Source organism: Cynocephalus volans, chromosome 8 (genome assembly GCF_027409185.1).
Source record: "Cynocephalus volans isolate mCynVol1 chromosome 8, mCynVol1.pri, whole genome shotgun sequence".
NCBI classification, from domain to species: Eukaryota; Metazoa; Chordata; class Mammalia; order Dermoptera; family Cynocephalidae; genus Cynocephalus; species Cynocephalus volans.
Window position 1 is genome coordinate 52863538 of NC_084467.1, and position 23982 is coordinate 52887519.

Sequence of the window (23982 nt, forward strand, 5' to 3'; positions counted from 1 at the left end):
GTGATGAAAAGAACACAATCTCTGCCCTAAAGGAGGAGGCAGAGAACAAACAACAGTCTGGTACCTTACCCAGTGATGTAAGCACTGTGATTCTGTAGGAACATTTAGGAGATACACCTAACCTAGTCTTTGGGGCCTCTGGCAAGGTAAAACAGAGAAAGATGCTTAAGCTAAGACTTGAAGGATAAGTAAGCAAAATCACAGTATATGTAGAAACCCAAAGGTTCCAGAACTGGATGTTATGCTGAGTATATGAACATTTACTTCTAGGAGAAAATCAGTCCTTCTTTAGGAAGTACCACTGGATGAGTACAGCTGTGTGTGTCGATTGTTTTAATTCCCTAAGGAAGTACCTTTCTGACTCTCCTGGACCATTAAAGAATGCCATGCCCTTTTTCAAGTGCATAATAAAATATGATGCATTGTATGTATGTTAAGAAGAAAGAGGCCTGTCATTAGCTCTGAACTCTATTAGGAGTTATAAGAAGGAAGGAAGTAGAGGTGCTCCAGCAATTTTAAGTCCGTTCTGTTCTCTGTTTAGTTGAACCATGTGGTAGACCTGTATAAGTCTCTCATAGTGCTCTGAAATCTCATAATGCTCTGAAATGTTAACTCTTGCTTAAATTCTTCCAGTACTTGTTTCCTGTTCTATCCATTTTAAATAATAATTTTAACTATTTATTAATTTTATTTTGTAAGTAGAATAAGAAGAAGGTAGAGTTACAGTGTTTTCTGTTTTGATCTTTTGTCAAAGACATTAGAATTTATGCATTCAAATAAGAAGCATCATTCCTTTTCCGTACTATGGTAACCCAGGGAAGTTGTACATTTAATCCAGTTTTGATTCCATTGGGTCATATATTTCTGTGATTATCTTGAAAGCCTATGCCATATTCTTTTGAATATCCACAGTAGGTGTAAATTTTTTCTTGTGAGGGTGATTTTAGTCAGAATGAAGTCACTAAATATTTTACAGGGCCATTCATGAATTAGGTGAACTCAGCAAATTAAGTAAAGTTCTGCTACCAGACAACAATCTCATCTTTCTTGAATTACTTGTAAAGCATCTTTGAAAATCAGTTTTGTTATTTCATGAACAGAATTGGTAATTTTTTCTTTGTTACTCCCATTCCTTATCATAGTCTTAGCTTATATTAGCTTGTGAGAATTATGACTAAATTCTGTTTTACCTCTTTTGGTGCTCAGAAACACCTCATTGGGATGATCTTCAGAGATGATATGGGCATATTTTCTTCTTTTTTTCTTTTTTGTTGGCCAATATTTATACTCTTTGCCCCATAGAATGCCTGTTTCCTTTGGTAGACCCTCTCTCCACCTCCAGCACACACACATACACACAATGGTGGAACAGTAAAAACAGTCAATTCAGCCACCTGTCTCCTCTGTGGAAGTTGAAGGAGCCAGATCTTTCTCTCACTGCTGAGGTGTGGCCAGTGGGTGGTCATGTGACCTAAGCTTGGACAGTAGGATACCTTCGGCTTAGAAGTGGAAGCAAGTAATGTGAGTGATTTTTATATGAATGATGTGACCTGATCAGACGGTCCTGCTGTGACATCATTTTGCTTTCTACCTCCTTGTCCTCTGGAGGTCTCTTAGTTTCTAACTCTACCAAGCCTGGTCCTCTAGCCTGTCTGTTTTGTGAGATCCCAGTATCCCAACAATAAATTTCCTTTTGCTTAAGCTTGCCCAAATTTATTCTATTGTTTGCTCCCAAAGAATCCTAATGAATGAGAAGGATGATAAAAGTAGTGCTGTCTGAACAAATCATGAGGCAATCAGGTTGATATATTTGGTTCCCTGTGCATTTTCCTGTCACATGTAGGCTTTTAGCTGTGATTCTGAGAGGTTTTTATCCTTCAAACTTCTTTAGCAGAGTAGAAGACCTCTAAACAGGTCTCTACCGAGGATCCCATGTATGACTCATTTCCACTGCCAAACCATTCACTGGCTCTTGAAATGAAATTACCATGATTATTGCAGAGAATCAGGTAGGATTTATCTCGGCTTTATCCCTGATGGGGAGTGTTACCTTTCCTAGCACATGGCCTCTTGCTGAGGGCTGGGTGTCTGAACAGCACCTGGGCTTTGCCAGCCAGGAATAGGAGGGGAATGTCTGAAAGTATCTACTACACTATCTTTTAGAAAGAACTCTGTGAGAAATTTGTTAGGCAAAGTCATCCATCCTATCCAGTCCTAAGCTCCCGACATCAACCCTCCTGCCAACCTGCAATGCCAAATATTGTATGAGTCACTTTTTCCTCTGCACAACTGGCGACACTTATTTAGAACTTGCTTGGGACTACCTTTGTAAAATGTGGGTCTGGATGCTGAGTTACTCCCAGCAACCTTCATTAGTGATTGAACATTGTTTGGAGTGCCAAGTAAATAGAGTTCATAATTCCGCTGTCGTTGGGTTTTTATTTCAGATTAAGCATATTCAGCTATTTTGGTGGTTTCTTCTAATTGTGAATTGGAGACTATTCAGTCTGTTCATACAGTTAGGAATATCTCCTGGAATATTTTCAGAAAGGAATTTTGTTCCCATTGAGATGTAATGATTTGCTTTGTTTTCTATGTTACTTCTGGTTTATTTACATGGAGGTTTCCTGGCTGAAAGTTAATTTAATGTCATGGTCCAATTAATGCAGCAAGTGTAGAGTTTATTTTCTTCTGTCCTCAAGTGTCTCACATCACTAAATTTAGTACAATCAAAAAATAGTATCCAGGCCTCTTTAGTTCTGTTCGTGTGTTTATCATTTGTTCAACATTATTTGTACGTGTGCACGTTCCTAAATGATGTGCTAGGCACTAGATTGTAGTTGTAATCATTTTAGAACAGCTTGCTAAAAAAATTAAATCCACCCTCTCAGCAGTCCAGGCTGAATTCAGGCATATAACTTCTGCTTTTGATACAATGCTATTTTGTTGGCATAAAATGAATTCCCATGGGTTTGGTTAAAGTACATTTCTAAGAGGGAGGACCAGGGCAGTCCTGAAGACAGTAATGATTTTAACTGATGTTCTAAATAATTCAAACATATTCTCATCATTCCTTCTCTTTGTTTATCTTGCTCAGTTAATTTTTTTTTTTTAATTGTGGTGAAATACATAGAACATAAAATTTACCATCTTAACCATTTTAAGTGTAGGGTTCCACGGCTTCAAGTACTTTCACATTGTTGTGAAACCTTCACCACCACCCATCTCCAGAACTTTTTCATCTTCCCAAACTGAAACTGTTTCCATTAAAAATAACTCCTCATTCCTCCCTCCCCCGAACCCCTGGCAACCACCATTCTACTCTCTGTGTCTGAATTTGACTATACAGTACTAGGTACTTCATATAAGTGGAATCATGGAGACTTTGTCCTTTTGTATTTCACTTAGCATATGTTTTAAGATTCATCCATGTTGTTGCATGTGCAGAATTTCCATCCTTTTTTATGTATATGGCATACTTTGTTTACCCATTTATCTGTCAGTGGATGCTTGGGTTGCTAGTGCTGCTACGAGCATGGGTGTACAAACATCTCTTCAAGACCCTGCTTTCTTTTGGATATATACTCGAAAGTGGAATTGCTGAATCATGCGGTTATTCTATTTTTTGTTTTCTGGGAATCATCATACTGTTTTCTATAGCACCTGAACCATTTTACATTTCCATTAACAATGCAGAAAAGTTCCAATTTCTTCACATCCTTGCCAATGCTTATTTTCTGGGTTTTTTTGAGAGTAGACATACTAATGAGTGTGAGGTGATTTTGATTTGCATTTCCCTGATGATTAGTGATGTTGAGCATCTTTTCATGTGCTTATTGGCCATTTATAGATCTTCTTTGCAGAAATGTCTATTCAAGTTCTTTGCCCATTTTTTAATCAGGTTGTTTTGCTGTTGTTGAATTGTAGGAGTCTTTATATATTCTGGATTTTAACCCCTTTACAGATACATGGTTTGCAAATATTTTCTCCCATGCCATAAGTTACCTTTTCACTCTGTTGATTGCATCCTTTGATACACAGCAGTTTTTAATTTTGATGTAGTCCAATTTATCTATTTTTGTTGTTACCTGTGCTTTCATTGTCATATGGAATAAATCATTGATAAATGCAATGTCACAGCCTTTTCCCTATGTTTTCTAAGAGTTTTATAGTTTTAGCTCTTATGTTTAGGTCTTTGATACATCTGAGTTAATTTTTATATATGGTGTAAAGAAAGGATCCAACTTCATTATTTTGCATATGGATATCCAGTTCTCCCAGCACCATTTGTTGAAAAGATCATCCTTTCTTCCATTGAATAGTCTTGGCATCTTTGTTGGATGGAAAATTATTTAACCATGTATATAAGGGTTTATTTCTGTGCTCTCTGTCCTATTCCATTGGCTCATATATCTGCCTTCATGCAAATACCACACTTTTGATTACTGTAGCTCTATAGTAAGTTTTGAAATCATGAAGGGTAAGACCTCCGTCTTTGTTCTTTTTCAAGGTTGTTTTGGCTATTGGGGGTCACTTGAGGTTTCCTATGAATTTTAGGATGGAACACTTTCACTTTTAAATGAGGTAGAACTGCTCCTTGGAGATATTTCAGACCCTGATAAATGAAGAGTTATGGCATTCTACAAACACACACAACACCAGTTACATTAGATATCTTTTATTTTTCCTCATTCAGAAATTGTTGTCATGAGCTCATTGTGTTTCCCTGAAGCATAAGAATGGTCTCCTCATAGCCCACTATTTTTTTTTTTTTTTGACCACAATTTGTAGTATTGTTTTGGAGTTTATATTGGAGAGAATATTCCATATTTATTCTAAGGAATTAGTCAAGGGTCTTTGGCTTAATGTTTCAAATAACATGTTAATGAAATCCCCTATTACAGTTTGAATTATGATTACAGCTTTGCATAAAGAATAAACATATAGGGCTGTATCAACAATCCCGGACATGTCATGTATGTGCCCCCAAAATGCAGTGAAGTATCCTTAAAAGAATAGAATGAAGTTGCTAAGACAAAGCATGTATATTTAGAAATTCAAAGCAAAGAGTGATTGCTGTTGGAGAAGTAGGTAGAGCAAGAGCTAGTGATTGCTGGCTGGGTAGACTTACATAGGAAAGAACTGAGTCCAAACTGCATAAATAAACAAATTTAGTTCAAGTATTTATTGATCACCTACTGTATGTCAGATGCTATACAAGGCCATACAGTTAAGTAAGAAGTTCTCCAAGAACTTCTAAGACATGCAAATAAATAACTATGCATCAGGCAAAACAAGCATCAATAAAGGAAACTCTTTGATGTTAGATTATTCAGATTCCATTTTCAGGTTTGGTTCCAGGGGGTGGTTTTCATAGGTGAGAGAGGAGTGATTTGGATCGATTCAGATGCAGAGAAAGCAGAACAAGGAAACCAGTAGGGACACTGTTGTCATAGTACATTTCAGGCAACAAAGTTCATGAACAAATTACATGTGAAGAGTACGTGAATTAGAATGGGGACCATGGAACTAGAAGAAAAGAGAAGAAAGAATAAAGCTTTTAGAATGAAACAATTAGACATGGTGATTTCTTTGGATTTTTGGTGTAAATAATTGTAACAGCAGACTTAGCACCTGAAAATTTACACATCTCATAGTCAGCATTATAAAACCATAAAACATTAAGTATTAACTATTGTTCTTTGGTGCTTTGACATTTACATTATCTCACAACACTTCTATTAGAAGTTATTATCCCAATTTTATAGGTTAAGAAACCAAGACTTTAAAACGTTTTTATGTCACATCTTACCAGTGATAGAATCTGTACCTTTGCCTAGGACTGTCTGTACCCTTGCCTAGATTTCTTTACAGGATAACATAGTTTTCTTGCACTACATATAATCATTAATTTATTTTTTAACTGGAGTATAATTTATACTAATAGATTTTAAGTGTTCAGTATGTTGAGTTTTGATAATTGTGAACACCTATGTAACATTCACCCATAACAGAAATAGAGAATATTTATTCACTTTAGAAAGCTTGCTTGTGCCCCTTTCCAGTCAACCCTTCCTTCCCACAAAGCCAACCATTTCTTGATTTCTGTCACTATAGGTTAGTTTTGACTGTTCTTGGACTTATGAAAATAAAATCAAACAGTATTTATTCTCTTGTGTCTGGTTTCTTTCATTCAACATAATGTTTTTGAAATTTATCCATGTTGTGTTCATCTAAAGTTCATTCCCTTAATTAATGAGTAATATTCCATTCTATGAATATACAAAAATATGTTGATCCATTCTCCTGTAGGTAGACATACCCCTCATGGCTTACCAATGGGGCCTCTCTGCTCACCATGGCCTTTCAGGTACCCAGGCAACAAAGGTTTCATCTCAGCACGTTTTCATGATTGCCAAGGCAGAGAAAGAAAACGTAATAAAAAACTGCCTCAACTTTAACAGGACAGAAAAGTACAAGCCAGAGAGTTCATGAACAGCCATAATAACTATTAGAATAGTACTGAGGGAATTATACTCCACTGTATTATTTACCACTCTGCCTACCCTATCACACAAAATGAATATTTTAAAGCATTTTATGGTCATTATATCCATCTAAGGGATGAATATTGTAGATATGACACCCAGAACTTAAGTATGAAATGTAGAGATTGCAGTTGAGAGAGTTTTCTAAGTAAACTTAGAACCTTGCATGTACCTTTACCCTAAGGAAATGTATGAAATAGCTTTCAGAGTAAATTGTGACCTGGTGGAACTTTCCCCCAGGGTAGGTCTGGGAATGTTAACTTGGGTAAATGAGAGAAGACAACATCTGTAGCTCTGGGATGGGCTATTAAAATTGGAAACACTGTAGTATAGTCATTAAAAGAGTAGGTTTTTAAACCAGACTGCTGGTTTTGAATCTCAGCTCTGCTATTTATTAGCTTTGTGATTTATTAGCTTTGTGACTATGGTCAGGTTGCTTAACCACTGTGTAAAATAAAGAGTAAGTAAAGAAAATAATTTGTAACTACCACATAGAGTTATTATGAAGGTTAAGTGAGTTAATGTATGAAAAGCATCTTGAACGATGGTACATGGTAAATAAGCACTCAAATGTGACCTTTCTGGGGACTGTATTTTCCAAATCAAAAGCTTTTGTTGTGTATTAGTTTTCTCCTACTGTGTAACAAATCACCACAAATTTAATGGCTTAAAACAACACGCATGTATTCGCTCACAGTTCTGCAAGTCAGGAGTCCCTTATGGCGTGGCTAGGTTCTCTGTTCAGGGTATCACAGGGCTGAAATCAAGGTGTTGGCCACTCCAAGTTCTTATCTAAAGGCCTTGGAGAAAAATCTACTTCCAAGCTCCTCCTTGTTGAAGTCTCTATTTCCTTTCTGGTTCTAGATGGGGGTTGCTCTCAGCAACTAGAGGCCCCCCACATTCCTTGTCAAACAGTCCCTTCCATCCTCAAGCCAGCAATGGTGCTGCTGATCTCAGGCTTCCTGTATTAGTCCGTTTCTGTTGCTTACAACAAAATACATGCAACTGGGTATTTTATAAAGGAAACAAAATTTTCTAAGGCTAGGAAGTCCAAAGTCCAGGGAACACATCTGGTGAAGGCTTTCTTTGGTGGCGACTTCAGTGATGCAGGGTCTCACACTGCAAGATGGTAGAAGCAAAGAGAAAAGAGAGAGAAAGACAGACTCTCCTCTCTTCTTTTAAAGCCCCCAGAACCACGTCTCTGGCCACTATTTTTAATCCATTTACTACTGCACGGTCCTACAATCTTATCAACTCTTCAAGTCTCCATCTTTCAATTACAATAGGATTTTCCACCCTTTTAACCATCAAAGTGGGGGCCAAGTTTCTAATACATAAAACTTAAGAGACAATTCAAGCTTCAGTGAGTTTTGGAGGAACATAATTCAGTCCACTACACTACCCATCTCTGACCTCTAGACATTTCACAAAGAATTTGCATCAGTTTAGAATTCATGTAAGTCAACCTAGTAATTTAAGAGATCAGGACACTGAGGTTCTAAAAGGTGAAATCTCCAGATTTAAAGGCTCATGTGATTGGGTCGGGCCCAACCTGATAATTTCCCTTTGTCTTAAAGTCAGCTGTGCCGTATAGTGTAGCCTAAGCATGGAAGTGAAATTAGTGATGTTCACAGTCTGTAAACCAGGTGCTGGAATCTTGGGAGCCTTGTTAGCATTCTGCTTTTACATAAGTTGCATGATTTTTACCAATATGAGTATATTTTTATAATAAAACAGAATTGAAAACAGGATCTAAAGTGTGTTTGCTATAAATATAAATATACTCTACTAACAAGAAACTGTGTTGGAGGTGTTCTTAGCATCTTTTTGGAGAAAAACTAACCTGACAGCCCCTGGATAGTTATTCCATAATTGTAATTGTCTGTGTACTTCGCTGTGTTCCTCACTAATTGTTAATATCATCAAAGATAGGAATCATGTTTTATTTATTTTTGTATCTGTAGTTTAAATATTTGTTAAATGAGCAAATACATATATTCAAAATAAAATCAGAGCGATATGTTTAGTTTCAACCAATTAAAGTAAATTCTAGCGAGCTTAAATGAAAAGGAGAATGTATTGTAAGTATGTAGGGATGTCTCATGGACTGTTAAAAAAAAAAAAAAAGCCATACAGCAAAGATTCTGAAGAGACGGAAGCAGGGTGACTCTAGAGATGCCAGCAAAAGGAAGTTCTGAACCCCCGTTTAGCCTTGAGCATTTCTGTTGGTAGTGTCTTCACACTACACTCCTCATCTCTACATGTGTGTTCTAAATTTTGAGTCCATGGGAGAGAGAATTCGATTGGCCCAACCTGAGGCAGGTGTCTGCCCCCTATATCCAATCAGACTGAGGCAGGACTGTTAGTGTTACCTAGTGTAGACTTTGTGGCCCATCCGGGGAATCACTGTGAGCTGGGGAGACGCCCCTTCTCTTATGTGGTAAATACAGAAAGCTGGCTGGCTACATGCAGCACATTGTCGCTAACTCATTGATGCAGCTTGGAAAGCATAAGGCGTAGTTTTGATAGTTCTGCTTTCTTTTTCCTGCCTTATTAAGATCACTTTCAGTTAACAGACATATATAATATGCCTACTCTCTGCCAGGCATCCTGCTACAAGCTGGGGATATGTGCTTGAAGAGGGAGAAAGAACAGCACAAATAAGGTTAATAGAGCATGACAGGTACAGTGATTAGGACGTACACACACAGGGTTCCGTGGCCTGGGAAACGGCTCTTACTCTTACCTGTGGTAGAACTCTGTTATCTCTCTCCCAACAACTCTTAAAGATAATTATAAAAAACACCAACAGACATTTACAATTCCTGATCATGTCCTGTATGGGGCACCAGGACTTAGGATGCTTATGCTAATTACATGTAAAGTAAAGGCTAATTATAAAACAAACAGATTTCATTCCTTATGAGAATGTAGGATAGGAGGGGACAAAGTTTCCCTAGAAGTCATTCAGGCTAACTCCTTGTTTGGAATATAAATGCCTTCTCTCCTTCGGTTTCCCTCTTCCTACTTTTCTAATTGAAATTGGTTCTACGTCAGCTCTCCACCAGCTTGATGCTGCGGTGTGTGAACTCTCACTGTTAGGTGGATTATAAAGGATTATGAATTGTAATGTCTTATAGCAGCTTTCTTCTCTTCACTGAGAGGAACTGTAGGTTTTCTATTATGTGAGGTTAAAAAAATTGAATATGGACTTTAAAGGCCATTAGAGTCACACTAATTTGGGGAAAATCATTAAATTGTGAAAGGAAAACAGCTGATTTGAGCTAACTTGGTCCAGTAAATCATGATCTCAATAAGAAATTACGTGCAGCTATATTTTTAATGCTGGTAACCCTTGAAAGAGAGATGAAAAGCCATCTGCTTAATTACTGCCAAATGGACTCTGCTCTGTGAGTTCCAAATCTAGAGCAGACATGTCCTGTTGGCTTTTGGCTCTAAGCTGAGCTGAGCTCTATTGTGTTATATGATGGGAGAAACTAAATGGGGAAGGGAATTGCCACTGGAAAAATGCTATTACCTACCCAGGGGTAACTGATTACTTTTTCTATGAGTGAGCAAACTGCTGAGAAATGGATTGTATTCCCTGAAAAACAATAGCCATCTCTTAACATAATAGTGAATGCTGAAAACATCTGTAATGCTGTCAGAAAAAGTAGATATATTCTTCATGCTCTAAGTCACTTTAGAGTTTTAGTTTTCCTCCCATTTGCTTTGCTTTGGCCTGTGTACTAGAAAAGAAGTGTACAGGAGGAAATACTACCTAGATTTTATCTCATTATTTATACTCTGCCTCATTCCACAAAGAATTTACAGCAGCTTAGGATTCTTATAGTTCAACCTACTTACTTAAGTGATCAGGAAACTGAGGTTCCGAGACATGCTTTCCCCAACATTCCACAGCTAGTTAGTGTTAGTGCTGGAACTGAAACTCCTACCCTTCTGTCTCCTTGTTGAAGTGATCATTACATCCCATCCCTACCACTACCTCCATCCATTCACTTTTTTTCCAATAGCTGTGTTAAATGCAAACATTTGTCAGGCACTTTTTTCCCCCTAGATAGTGTAATAGAGAATAGGAAGGACATGGTTAGTGTCCTTGGAGTGCTTACCATATAGGGAGAAAGACAGATGTGAAGCAGATGTTCATACAAGTCAGGTCAATTATGACAGAAACAGAGCTATAAGAACGATCATTGTATAGGGTGCCATAAGCATATAATGGAGGTCCTGGAAGGCTTGTTTCAGGAAATGACATTTGTGGTAAGCTATGAAGGAGAAAGAGGAGTAAATTAGACAAGGGACTTGGGTGACAGGTATGCAGAACAAAGGAGAATAAGGTGAGAGAAGGCCTTGAGGGGATCTTGGCTCAACTGAGAAATGGAAAGAAAGCCTGTGCACTGGACTAGAACGTGGTGAGCAGGGGGCAGAGAACCCCAGAGGGGCCAGAAATGGGGGCTGGGGACAGGTTGTCCAAGGCCTTATAGCCTCTTTACCAGTTTTGGACTGGATCCTAAGTATAACAAGAAGCCATAGAGGATTTCAAGCAGAGAAGAGAAATATAATCAGCTTTATGTGTCAGGACCATAATAACTGCTGGGTGAAAAATGGATTGGAGAGAAGATAAGTGGATGTAATGTGAGAGACCAAATAGTATGGTCTTGCATTAATTCAGATGAGAAATGATAATGGCTTGCAGGTAGTTTAGAAAGATTCAAGATACATATTGAAAGTAGAACCAATAAGACAAGTTGATGGGTTGGAAGAACCGTTGAGGGATGAGAAGGATGAATGACTCCCGGTTCCTGTTTGAGCAACTGGGTCGGTATTGTTGACATTTAATCAGGTGGGAAGTATTGGCTATGAAACCATTTGGGGATTGAATGAGATAAAAAGCTCTATTTCATTTGAGTTGCTTGTAAGACATTTAGTGGAGATATAAAGTAGGAATTGGATTTGCAGATCTTAATCCCAGAAAAAGATCTGCGCTAAATATATGAATTTGGAAGGAACCAGTACATAGATAGTCCTTGAACTAAAGGGAATAATTCACCTAGTTGAGGTTAGTGAACTTACACTGGAGGAGAAGAATGGATGGGATATAAATTCAGTAAAGAAAGGCATACCAAGTAAAAGCACTGGTATGATTAAAGCACCAAAGCAGGGATGATATGGACCACTGGACTCATTATCCCATTGGTGAGAAATAAAAATGGGGATGGATTTTGAGTGCCCTCCCAAGTCAGGTCATACGGAGAAAGATCTGAGAATAGTCTTGGACCTTTACATATCAGCAAGAAGCATTTTTTGTGAGCTTCCTTGGCTTATCTTTGGTTTATATCGTGAAACAAAAAGCCAGACTTTATGCAAATCTTGATATAATCAGATTGGTCATACATCATGAATGAACAGTAAAGGATAGCCATTATCTCCCACAGAACCACTGCCTACCATTTGCTAGCAATATAGTGGAAATAGGCCCAAATAATCAGATTTGGTATTGTAGGAGTTGTTGTGTGCCCATCACCTTGGCAGTGAGGTTTTAGCTCCCACCTGCTCTTCTCCCTTAGGGTGAGGAAGAGTAGAATTCACCTGACCCGAAAGCATGGCCTTTGTGGAGCTCTGCTCTTCCCATCCTCCTTCCTCACAGTCCACCATGCAGGGCCTCTTGTAGACATCCTGTCATCCTTCATTTGGCAGAACAAAGTTAGAAGCCAGGTGAGGAGGCTAGAAACCTTTCCAGTTCAAAGAAAAAACGCTCTAGACATTAATGGGGCTTGGAGGTTACACATGCCCCTTTGAAAAATTTATACTCCACAGTGCTGGAAAAGTTGATGCCTTTCCAAAATTATCCTCCGCAGCATCTGTCTAAGCAGGATTTGGCTAACTCCTTTGTCACTAATAATTGTATCTTAGCATCCCCTGAGTTATACTTCTCTTTTTGTGCCTAATATCTTCTCATGCTTAGAAGCCGTATGTGTATATATGTATATTTAATTCTGTGGTGCTTTGTGTGCATTTTCAACTGAACACTGAGGAAATGGTTATACTTTGAGCTAGAAACTTAGCATTTACTATTCTGATTCTGCCTATTTTAACATTTCACAGAAATGAAGACGCAGTCAATCAGATGGCTGTCACGCCCTTTCCATTACCGTCAAGTTCCCCGTCTTCTATTGAGGTAAGTTCACTCCTAATTAGTTCTTAGTGAATTAAATGGATTTGTCATGATCATCTTCCCCAAATCTGACATTTTTGATTTTCGCTATTTGGTATTCCAAACTCAACAGAATTTATTAACTAGAGAATTTCCTTGATTAAAATAGAAAGCACTTGAGATATGATTATCAAGTAACATAAAAACCATGTTAAACAAACATATTAGACCTTAATCGTATGAGTATTACCTTTCTCAAAGTTGCATAAGGTTTCTAGATAAATAGTTTTGTCCTCATTCGGCATTTCAGAATTTATTAAAAAGTTCTCTTTTTTATGACTGAATTATACTCTTTTTTTTTTATTGTTTCAAAACTCTTCAATATCTTTCATCTTTAAATAGTTACTCATCTATTAATGGAGAAATTACTAGTACAACAACATAGCTGTAATATTGTTCTGCTTCTGTAGTTGTCAAAAGGTAAATAGATGGACAGATAGACATTAGATAGATAAATATAGACATAGATATAGCTATTAAATTTGTTTGTCTTCCCAGCTGAAGGAATATTTATTCTCTTCACAGTTTTATTTAATGAATTATTTTTTAATTCCAAAAAGCAACACATGCTAATTGTTACTAATTAAACTAATTAGAAGAAATTTTCATTTTCCTTTCCCCATCTCCTCGAAAAAGTTAATGTTTACCATTTGGTATGTTTCCATACTTTTTCCTTTGCTTCTACAACAAAAATAAATAGCCATAGATAGTATCTCTTTTAATAAAAATTTGATTATGGAATACATATTCTTTTTATTTGTTCAACACATATTCAATAACAGTGTGTTCTATGTCAGGTACTGTTTTGGGTATTAGAGATACAGGTGTTAATAAAACAGATAAGGCTCCTTGTAATGGTACAGCTTACCTTCTAATGAACAGAGAAAGACGACAAATTAACTAATAAATTAATAAACCAAGAGAATTATCAGATAGTGGTGAGTGGTTTGCAGAGAATTAAAATAGATGTGGCTTGGTGACCCCTTTGATTAGACATACAGGAGGCCTCTTGGACAAGGTGAAGTGTAAACAAGATTGAAATGGTAAAAGGAGCCAGACACACAAAAATAAGGGAAGAGCTTTCCTTGCAGAGGGGCCAGAAATAGCTCTCGAGTGAGAAATGAGCTGGGGGTGTTGAGGCAAGAAGCATACTGGAAGCCAAAAGAGTAGTGAATATGAGGCGGGGGGAGAGAGAGACACAGAGACAGAGACAGAGACAGGCTTTATAAGTCAGAGTAAGAAGTTTGGGTTTTAAACAGGGAAGAGAGGTACCCTGATGTACAGTTTTAAAGGACCATCTGACCATTCAGAGGAAGAAAGAAAATAATTTTCCCTTCAGCCCCATGGGTTCTTAGTTGGAACAGACCCTTGTAACAAGAGAAAGATTAACAAGTAAAAAATAGAGTGTATTACCATGTATATTTCATACGCACATGGGAGACACCCAAGGAATAGTTCTCAGAGAGGTAGCTTTGAATTACAATTTATACAGCATCTTTAGCAAAGAACAGTAAGTTTTTAGAGAAGTAACAAGACAAAGGAAAAAGACTGAGTCTCTAGGGGTGATAACTTGGGGGACGGCAAATAAATGGCAGATAAAAGCTAGTTAGTAAAACTTGTTAATGTAGATTCCTCTGGTGGCATCTCTAGGCCTGTGAGGGTCTAAGGCTGTCTTCAGTGGTTAACTTTTGTTCTCCCTGGTAATTGGGGGAGGATGGAGGATACCTTTTGTCTTTGTAAATCTGTTCTGCGTTTAGGCAGATAGAGGGAGGACAAAGATCTTTCCTGCATCTGCTTTCTATTAATTGCCTTCAACTCAACAATTCTTTATATTTTGGGGTGATATATTCTGGTCTCCCTCAGCTTCTAGGTAGAGAATGGATCGTAGGAAGGTAAAAGAAATATGCTAGAAGGCAGAAGCCCAGTTGAGACCGGAGGTGGCTTGCGTGCGATATTGCTATTGGAAGCGAAGAAAAATGAGCAGATTCTTGATATTGAGTCAAACTGGATTGATTAACTGTGCTGGCTGGCTGGTTAGCTCAGCTGGTTAGTGCACAGCCTTGTAACACCAAGGTCATACGTTTGGATCCCTGTACTGGCCAGCCACTAAAAGATTAAAAAAAAAAAAAAGTAGAATGATTAAATGTGGTAGCTGAGGAGAAATAGAGGATTGTGGATAAACCTAGATTTTTGGCTTGAGCAGCTGGTTGGGTATAGTGGTACCCATTTGCAAAAATCTTTTGAAGAATAGCTGTTCCTCAACAGGGAGATAGAAATTAAGAGGTTTGTTTTAGATAGGTTAAATTTGAGATACCTATTATACATCCTTCTAGAATAGATTCTATACATTAAAAAGAAAAAATTGCTTTTTTTGCTTAATATACTGGCCATATTTTAATATGCCCTATCATAATTTATTTTTATTTCTAATTGGCAGATACTCAGATGATTTCCACTGCAATATCTTGCCACTCAAAGAATGCCAAAATAAACATGTGTGTGTATCAATTATTAAGTACTAGTGTTTTTATTTTTACAGCATAGATACCCCAATGCACAATTGCTGAGTCAAAAGCTATACATGTTCAAAATTTTAATCTGGATTGACCCCTCTCTATCTAAAAAGATTGTGGTGATAGACAGTGACTTCCCACCAATATCCATTTTGCCAAAGCCTTGCCAACACCAGGTTTTTTCATTCTAATTACTAAGGTGACATGGTGGTGAAGAAGGACCCCAGAGCCAGACTACATCAGTTCAAATCCTAGGACAGCCATACTGTGTGATCTTGGGTAGTTGCAATAACCTCCTCAACCCTCACTTTATTCAGATTACAATAGTTTCCACCTCATAGGGTTGTTAAGATTAAATACGATATACAAGTATATGTGTTATGCCTGCTACATGGTTACTATATAAATGTTAGTGCTTAATTATTAATTATTCTCTTGTATTCATAGACTATCTTATAAATCTTTGGGGGAGTAATATTTTGGAATAATTTTTTATAGTATTGTTGGATATGAATCTTCCCATCAAAATATCATCCCATAGGAACTGAATTTGTCTTTTATTGCATATATCTTTTTTCTCAGTGCAAAAGAAAAATACCTTTATAATGACCAAAAAACTAGCCTGTCTTTAAATTATAAAGCTTTTATGGGATCCAATTTTTGTGTCTCAGAGTGGATAAACATATACCATTGGTGTCAATATTTAGTTTTTTTTTTTTTTTTTTTTGTCTTTTTCGTGCCCGGCTCTCAGCCAGTGAGTGCACCAGCCATTCCTATATGGGATCCGAACCCGCAGCAGGAGCGTTGCTGCGCTCCCAGCGCTGCACTCTCCCGAGTGCGCCACGGGCTCGGCCCTCAATATTTAGTTTTGAGAGAACAATTTCTGGGGTTTCTGTTTGGTTTTGTTTGTTTTCTTTCTGTCAGGAATGACTTCTCACATTAGCTGCATATCTCCTTTAGTCCATACCCAGCTGGATTCTGCTGCCTTCCTGCTCAAAGTGTACCACTTAAAAGGGGATGATTGAATACAACATCTTCTAGGTCAAGTGTGATCTTAGATGCTTTCAATATGTTGGCCCATGTCCCACTTACATCCAGACTAAAAAGTGCTGTTATTTCCACTTACGGAAGAGACTGGGGCTAGAGGGGCTGAGTAACACACCCATATACCATATGCAGGTGTACTATTCAGCATCAGCTTCCTCATCTGCACCTGGCCATGTTACCACCAAACCTTCGTAGGCTTGCCGTAAACAATAACGGAAGTAATGTATGTAAGCATTTAGTACAGCTCATGGCAGGAAGTGCTCAATAAATGCAAACTGTCTATTTATTCAAATATTTGAGTATATTTCACTCAATATTGAAGTATATCATATAATATTAGGTTTTAAATTGGGTTTTAATCATTCAGTACCTGTAAAAAGATCAATGTTACTTAAACTTTAATCTAGCAGAATCAATAATTAGCCAGAAAAATAATTTGATGTCATTCAAAATAACTTTATTATATTCTGGAAATTTAGAAGATTGATTTTATTTTTAAATAAGGCAGGCTAGGGCTGGATGGTTAGCTCAGTTGGTTAGAGTGCAGTGTTATAACACCATGGTTGAGGGTTTGGATCCCCCCACTGACCGGCTGCCCCCGCAAAAAAAAATTTTTGTCAAAATAAAACAGTCTAGTAATATATGTAAGGTGTAAATAATGCTGGTATGAAGATTCAAGAACCTTATCACAATATCTGAGTCAAATTTGCATGTGCCAGTAATTGCATTTCCCTTTCAAAAATAATTAAATTTCATTAGACATTTAAATTTATAAACAAATAATAAATCCTCTAGAAGGATATGCCATATGATGTTTCTGTTGCATCATTGGAATTTGAATTATATTCTAAAGAGGGCTTTTTAGTTCCTCTGTGAGCTATTGTTGCCTCTCCTAAGTGCACCAAATGATGAGTGAGGCATCTCCCGTGGGTGGTTTGTGAAGTGTCGAGGAATGCTCTGGTCCCCTGATCACTTCCTCGTCCCTCTCCATTCACCTGTGTGGCTCCTCTCACTAAGCCTTTTTCCCCCTCAGCTGTTCCTAGTGAGTGGTTAAGTATAACTCGTATTCAGCATATGGCTGAGAGAGCCCGTTTAAATCATAACCAAATAGGTGAAATACAGCCATATTGTTATTAAAGTTGCTCCTGATAATAATAATTTAGCATAATTGAATAGCACTTTTATTATATTAATGATATCTCATATTCATTCTTTTATTCAGCAAATACTTATTGAGCTTTTATTATGTGTCAGGCACTGTTCTAGACACCTAGGTTATAGCAGAGAACAACATTGCTTCAGGCAGTTCTGTGCTAGTAGAATGAACAAGAGTGCCAATAGAACATTGAGCTGGAAGTTTGATGATAGGGGTTCTCATTTTGGCTCTACCAATTACCTGTTCAGCATATGACCTTGGTAAAGGCAGTTAGCCTCTCAAAATCTTTCTCTGTAAAGCCAAGTTAATAGCCTCCCCTGCCTGTGTCAGTGGGTATTTATGAGGATCAAGTACTAAATGTAAGTAAAACTGTTTTATAATCCATGCAGCTAGGTATGTAGGTAGGTAGGTAGGTAGGTAGGTGGTAGGTAGGTAGGTAGGTTGTTTGGGTAGTTGCCAAACCCTTGACCTTGGTGTTATAACACCATGCTTCATCCAACTGAGCGAACCAGCCAGCCCTTATAAAGGATTATTAGCATTTCTACTGCAGTACTCTTGGTAACTGTCATATCACTGGGACAGTTGTATGGCTCAGTGATTAAGAACATAAGCTTAGAAGTCAGACAGAACCAAGTCCTGGTCTTTATTCCACCATTTACTAGCAGAGTGAACTTGAGCCAGTTAAAGTCTATAAGCTTTGGATTCCTCACTTTTTATTTTTTTTAAAGATGACCGGTAAGGGGATCTTAACCTTTGACTTGGTGTTGTCAGCACCACGCTCTCCCAAGTAAGCTAGCCGGTCATAAAAATTGTATATATTTATCGTGTGCAACATGATGTTTTGAAATATGCATACATTGCAGAATGGTTACATCAAGCTAATTAACACATGCATTGCCTTACATACTTATCACTTTTTGTGGTGACAACACTTTAAATCTACTCTCTCAGAGATTTTCAAGAATACATTATTATTAACTATAGTTGCCATGTTGTACAGTAGATCTCGTGAGCTCATTTCTCCTGTCTAACTGAAATTTTGTACCCTTTGACCAATATCTCCCTAGCACCATACCCCTACCCCAGACCCTGGTAACCACCATTCTACTCCCTGCTTCAATGAGTTTGACTTTTTTTAGATTCCATATGTAAGTGAGATCATGTGATATTTGTCTTTCTGTGCCTGGCTTGTTTCACTTAACATAATGTCCTCCAGGGTCATCCATGTTGTCACAAATGATAGGATTTCCTTCCGTTTTTAAGGCTGAATAGTATTCCATTTTATATACATATATCCCATTTTAAAAAATCTATTTACTATTTATCCATTGATGGGCACTCAGGTTGATTCCATATCTTGGCTATTGTGAATAATGCTGCAATGAACATGTGAGTGCAGATGTATCTTTGACATACTGATTCATTCCTTTGGATGTATATCCAGACCGGGGATTGCTGGATCATATGGTAGTTCTATTTTTAGTTCCTTGAGGAAACTCCATACTGTTTTCCATATTAGGTGTACTGAATTTCATTCCCACCAACAGCATGCAAGGGTTCTCTTTTCCCCATATTCTCACCAACCCTGATCTTTCATGTTTTTGATAGTAACCATTCTAACAGATATGAGATGGTATCTTACTGTGGTTTTAATTTTCATTTTCATGATGATTAGTGATGTAGAGCATTTTTCGTAAGAAATGTCCATTCAGGTTCTTGCCTATTTTTTGTTTTTGTTTTTGTCTTATTTTTGTCTTTTTTTTTTTTTTGGCCTATTTTTTAATCAGATAGTTTGTTTTCTTGCTATTGAGTTGTTTAAGTTGCTTATATATTTTGGATATTAACCCCTTATCAGATGTATGGTTTGCAAATATTTTCTCCCATTCCATTAACTGGTCAGGAATTCTTTTCGTATAATATTTATTGTATTAGTCCTCTTGCTCAAAAATCTTTAATACCTCCTTCTTGCCTATCAGAACAAATCTTCATTTCAGGGTTACAATTAAGGTTTTGTATTTACTTTCACAACCGTACTAATCCACTTTCTTGTGTCATTAATGCATAATAAAGCTCTGGATACTCCATATGTGTCTGTTGATCTCCCCCCACATATCTTGGTCTCCCTAGTTCTTATGTCTTTGCTCCTATTGTTTCTTCCACTTGGGTTGCCTTCCCACTTCCTCTTTATTAATTTACAGCCACCAATTCCTTGAAGAATTGCTTTTTGGAAGATTTCTCAAAGTTTTCTGTGACTCAAAATGAGTAAAATAATGTATAGAGAGTAATGAGTTTAGTACCTAGGATGTATGATGGGTTTTCAGAAGTTCATGGAAGGATGCATATTATCTTTCACTTCTATTTTTTCACAAACTTTTTGAAGTACCCTCATAATAAGTGTTCAAATGTGGGATATTATTATTATGGCCAACTTCATCCCACACTGTTCTCTTCAGTAATCTTTGCTCCCTTTCTAGTTATATAATACTCGTGATTTATTTAAACAGTAAAAATTATCCCTTGTTCTTTGTGTGAAGTCACCCAGGCCTTATGGGAAAAGAGGGACCCATTTCTAAATGGGTTTCTCAGCTAGGACTCTATTCCTCATATTTCCCTCATTATCTCAATGTTTTAAGAATGTGGACTGTTCCACGCCAGAGTATTTGTAATTTTTTTTTAAAAGGTTGTACTATAAGTACAACACTAAATTGTATGTTACTGTAGGACTGGGCTTATCATCTTCTCGACCAGGGAATCCCTAGTGCCTGACATGTAATACTTGCATACTAATTATTTATTGAATAAATGAAGGGCAGGAACCATATTTTGGCTTGTCTGCTCTATCTTTGGTGCCTTATTTTAGTGTAGAATAGTTACTTCTTATTTATTCATTTCAGTCTGCTCCTATTTACCAAATATCTACTTTGCAGAGTATGCAAAGATTAATCACCCTTAGGCTTCTCCCCTCAAAGAACTTTACAGTTTTATAGGAAAAAAAGATATATATGTATGTATGTTACTAAAATATAAGGTGCCCTAAGAGATAAAATAAAGCTTGAGGAAGAGTTCAGAGAAGACGAATGGTATTTCCTGGTAGGGAATAGCTATTTCTGATTAAAAGACTGGATTTTAAAGTATGTATATGGTTAGATAAAAATGTGGGACTAGCACAAACAAAAACACAGAAGCGGGAAAAAAAATCGGTATGGAATGGAAAGTATAGAATAAGGAGATGTGAAAGGAAGTAACAGAAGATGGGTTTGAAAAATCAATTGAGGTCATCAGAGAGACTTGAATTTAAATCACAGAAGGTTTGAATTTCATGCTTTAGGCACGTGGAGCTGTTGAAAGCATTTTGAGCAATGAGATAGTCTGATCAAGTCTCACTTCAGGTAGATTAGTCTAATAGCAATGTTGAAGATGTCTTGAAGAGGGAAACCCACTTAAGAAGCCTCTGCTGCGTTCTAGTAAGAAGTACTGAGGGCTCAGGTATACTAGGGTTTCACAATATTTATTCCATTCCTGACAAGACAGCCTGAATCTTTTAGAATATCTTTATACAAACAAGAACCTTTATTTTTTTTCTTTTTCTCAGAAGTCCTGCTTTTTTGAATGCTAAGTGAGTTGGAGCCAGCCTCATAAAGAATGAAGAGGTTGATTACACAGAGTTGCATTAGCATAATTTCCATTTTATCTCTAATTGTGCATGACCTTTCTGGAATTCTGAGTAGCCTAATAAATATACTCATGATTGGGGGTAGAAGAAAGAAAATCAGTTTATCACATAAAGTAAATATGACTTTGCAGAAAGAAATATTTGTGAAGTTAGGCTGTCAATGAGACTAAGAAGTCATTTTGTGGTTTTTCTTTTTGAAGAGAGCATTGAATTTAGAATATAAGGATGACAAAATATAAGCCAACATAACTTTTATTTTTAAAAAGAACTTTCAGTTTTATCAGTGAGGTATAGTTGCTGCTTTGTTTTTAAACTTACTGTGCTTGGTAACATCTTAAATCAATTAAAGGAAAAACAGTTGTATATACTAATATATTCTTACCATGTTAAATGAAGAAACAGGGTTGGGAACAATGCTATTTGAACATTTATCTAATCAGAAATGTTTTTCCAATCCACAATAACATCCTTAATAAATTTAACTTTTATCGATTGTCTTACTCTCAAATAAAACATCATTCCTGCTGCCAAGGTTTTCACTGTCTAGTTGGGAGAAAACTATAGACAAATAATAGATATGAAAAAAATAAAGTCATGTAAAAATAAAATAATAATCATCATCATTTTACATGGAAGGTTTTGGAGGAGCCCAGGGGCGGGAGTTTGGAACTTTCTAAAGGTTTGGAAAAGAGTAACCTCAGGGGTGATTGAGTCACATGTCTTACCAGTCTTTTGGTGAGGGTGGTGTTAAATGTACACTCACCAGCCTTGCCTTTTCTAGTCATTCATCTATAAAACATAATTTACTACTATGACTAGTCTTCATGGGGAAAGGGTGTTCTCCTTGAGCAGGCTTGGCTGAGCAGGCAGCTTTGGACAGATGGTTTGAAGATCAGCAAGAAAGGAAGGGGACACCTAGCCATCCGGATTAGCTAACTCATCTTGGGTGTCAACAGGCCTCTATCCTTCAGCCAGATGGTCCTCAGACCACCGGGGTACACTTGTGCCTGAGGCGTCATGCTGCTGACCTATTTTCCCTTTCCATCTCTAACCATTTGCTGTTTTCCAAGCTCCTGGTGAGTGGGACATTTTGCAGGCTCCTCACCATAAAAGCCATTCTGTATTTAGGACAGAATGCACATTGTGTTCTGTGCTTCATTTCAGCATGAACACTCCTTTATAGACTTCATTTCCCCCAGAAGGTAAATGCTATCTTGCAAACCTCTCGATTCCAACTTCTTTTTTGCCTGACTCTCCTCTCCATCTAGATTTTGACTTCAAACCCTCCTCTATGGAACCACCTCACACTAAATTTGGAAGAGGAGCATAGAACAGTTAAAAAGAGCATGACTTTGAAGTGAGGCAGACCTGGGATGAATATAAAAATGAATCAGACAAAGGGAAATGAATGAGGCACAGATGTGGGATTCAAGGATCTTTCAGTCTCATCAGGGAGATCAATTCTGTACATACATAATTAGGATACAAAAGAGATGATGATAAATGACAGAAGCGGTTCAGGTAAAATGTTAGGTGAATTTAGAGGGTAGAGAGATGTCTCCCAGCTAAGGAGAAGGAAAGGACGTATGGAATATGGGGCACCTGAGACCTGGCCTTATATGATAAATTCTGCTTTGTTTAAGCCTTTAGTTTCTAAGTGTGGGATATGGGTATAGATATAAGGGTATTGTTTTTCATTTTTATTCATATCTTAAAGGATGCATAGACTATTTGGAACCCAGACTGCTTTGCCCGTGTTTTCTTAAATTTTCCAAGTTGAAGCATTTATTAAACAGTTGTTTTCTCCCCCGCTTTATTATTCATTTTATAAAGACCAAGAAAATCTCATCTGCTATATTCAGAGTGCTAAGAAATGTAAAAGTAAAAATTCTTCTAATTTATTTAAGGAACACTTTCCTTTCTCCAAGGAGACATACATAATTAGTTGAATGGTAGCAACTGACCATTCTCCTGGTGAAAATTTCCTCTCATCTGGGACCAGAGGTGGTGGCCATTTGCCAGATTACTAGAGGAGCTACCTGTGAGTTTGTTCTATAATCTAATATGCTGGAGTTACAAACACTGACTGTTTCAGAGCTCCAGTTGGATACTGTAGCTTCACCAGGGCCTTTGGGGGGGTCACCACAGCTTGCAGAACCAGACACACTAAGTAATATGGACATTAAAAGTTTTCCATAGATTAAGTACTGATTTTTGAAAGGGTAATTCATTTGTTTAGAATTTTTCAGTCTCTAAAACTTACTGTTTAAAATGCTGAAAATCCATGTATTTTATTTTTTTAACTTGGACATGTTTATTTTATATGGTAACTTCTTGATTACCCAAAATTCACTGAGAGGAGGATGTTCTATCTAATGAAATTTTTGGTTAAGAAGTGCCAAAATGCTTTTTTTTAAAAACCCATAGTCTAATGACCATAATTTTTTTAAAAAGATTATGAATCCTGTCTTCCATAAAATAAGTTAGCAATGCTCAATACTGAAAAGGAAGAATGAGAGAGAAAGAGAGTATCATTTAGGGCCTAACACAGTCACCAAGAGCATGGCTTTTGGTGTCAGTCTTAACGAGCTTTGAATCCTGGATCTGCCTCTTGCTAGCTAGGAGTTCTTTAGCAAGTTTTAAAAAATATATCATTCTTCTCATCCACGAATTGGGGTCACAGGGTACATACCCATATAGGGTTGTTAGGAAGAGGATGTGAGACAGAGCAGGGATAAAGAACCTGCCTCAACAACAAGCTAGAATGGAAAGTTAGCTGCACCTAGTGTTATGCAAATAGATATTTTACA

The 23982-nt window shown here is 37.2% G+C and overlaps 1 protein-coding gene across 4 annotated transcripts in view; it reads left to right on the forward strand.

Annotated features, from left to right (window-relative positions):
* PATJ (PATJ crumbs cell polarity complex component) overlaps positions 1–23982 on the forward strand; it is a 369539-nt gene that overhangs the window by 255577 nt on the left and 89980 nt on the right. For all 4 annotated transcript variants that reach the window (XM_063103640.1, XM_063103641.1, XM_063103642.1 and 1 more), the window contains exon 30: positions 12675–12747. In XM_063103640.1, coding sequence (XP_062959710.1) covers positions 12675–12747 — 73 coding nt within the window. The remainder of the gene's footprint in view (positions 1–12674; positions 12748–23982) is intronic.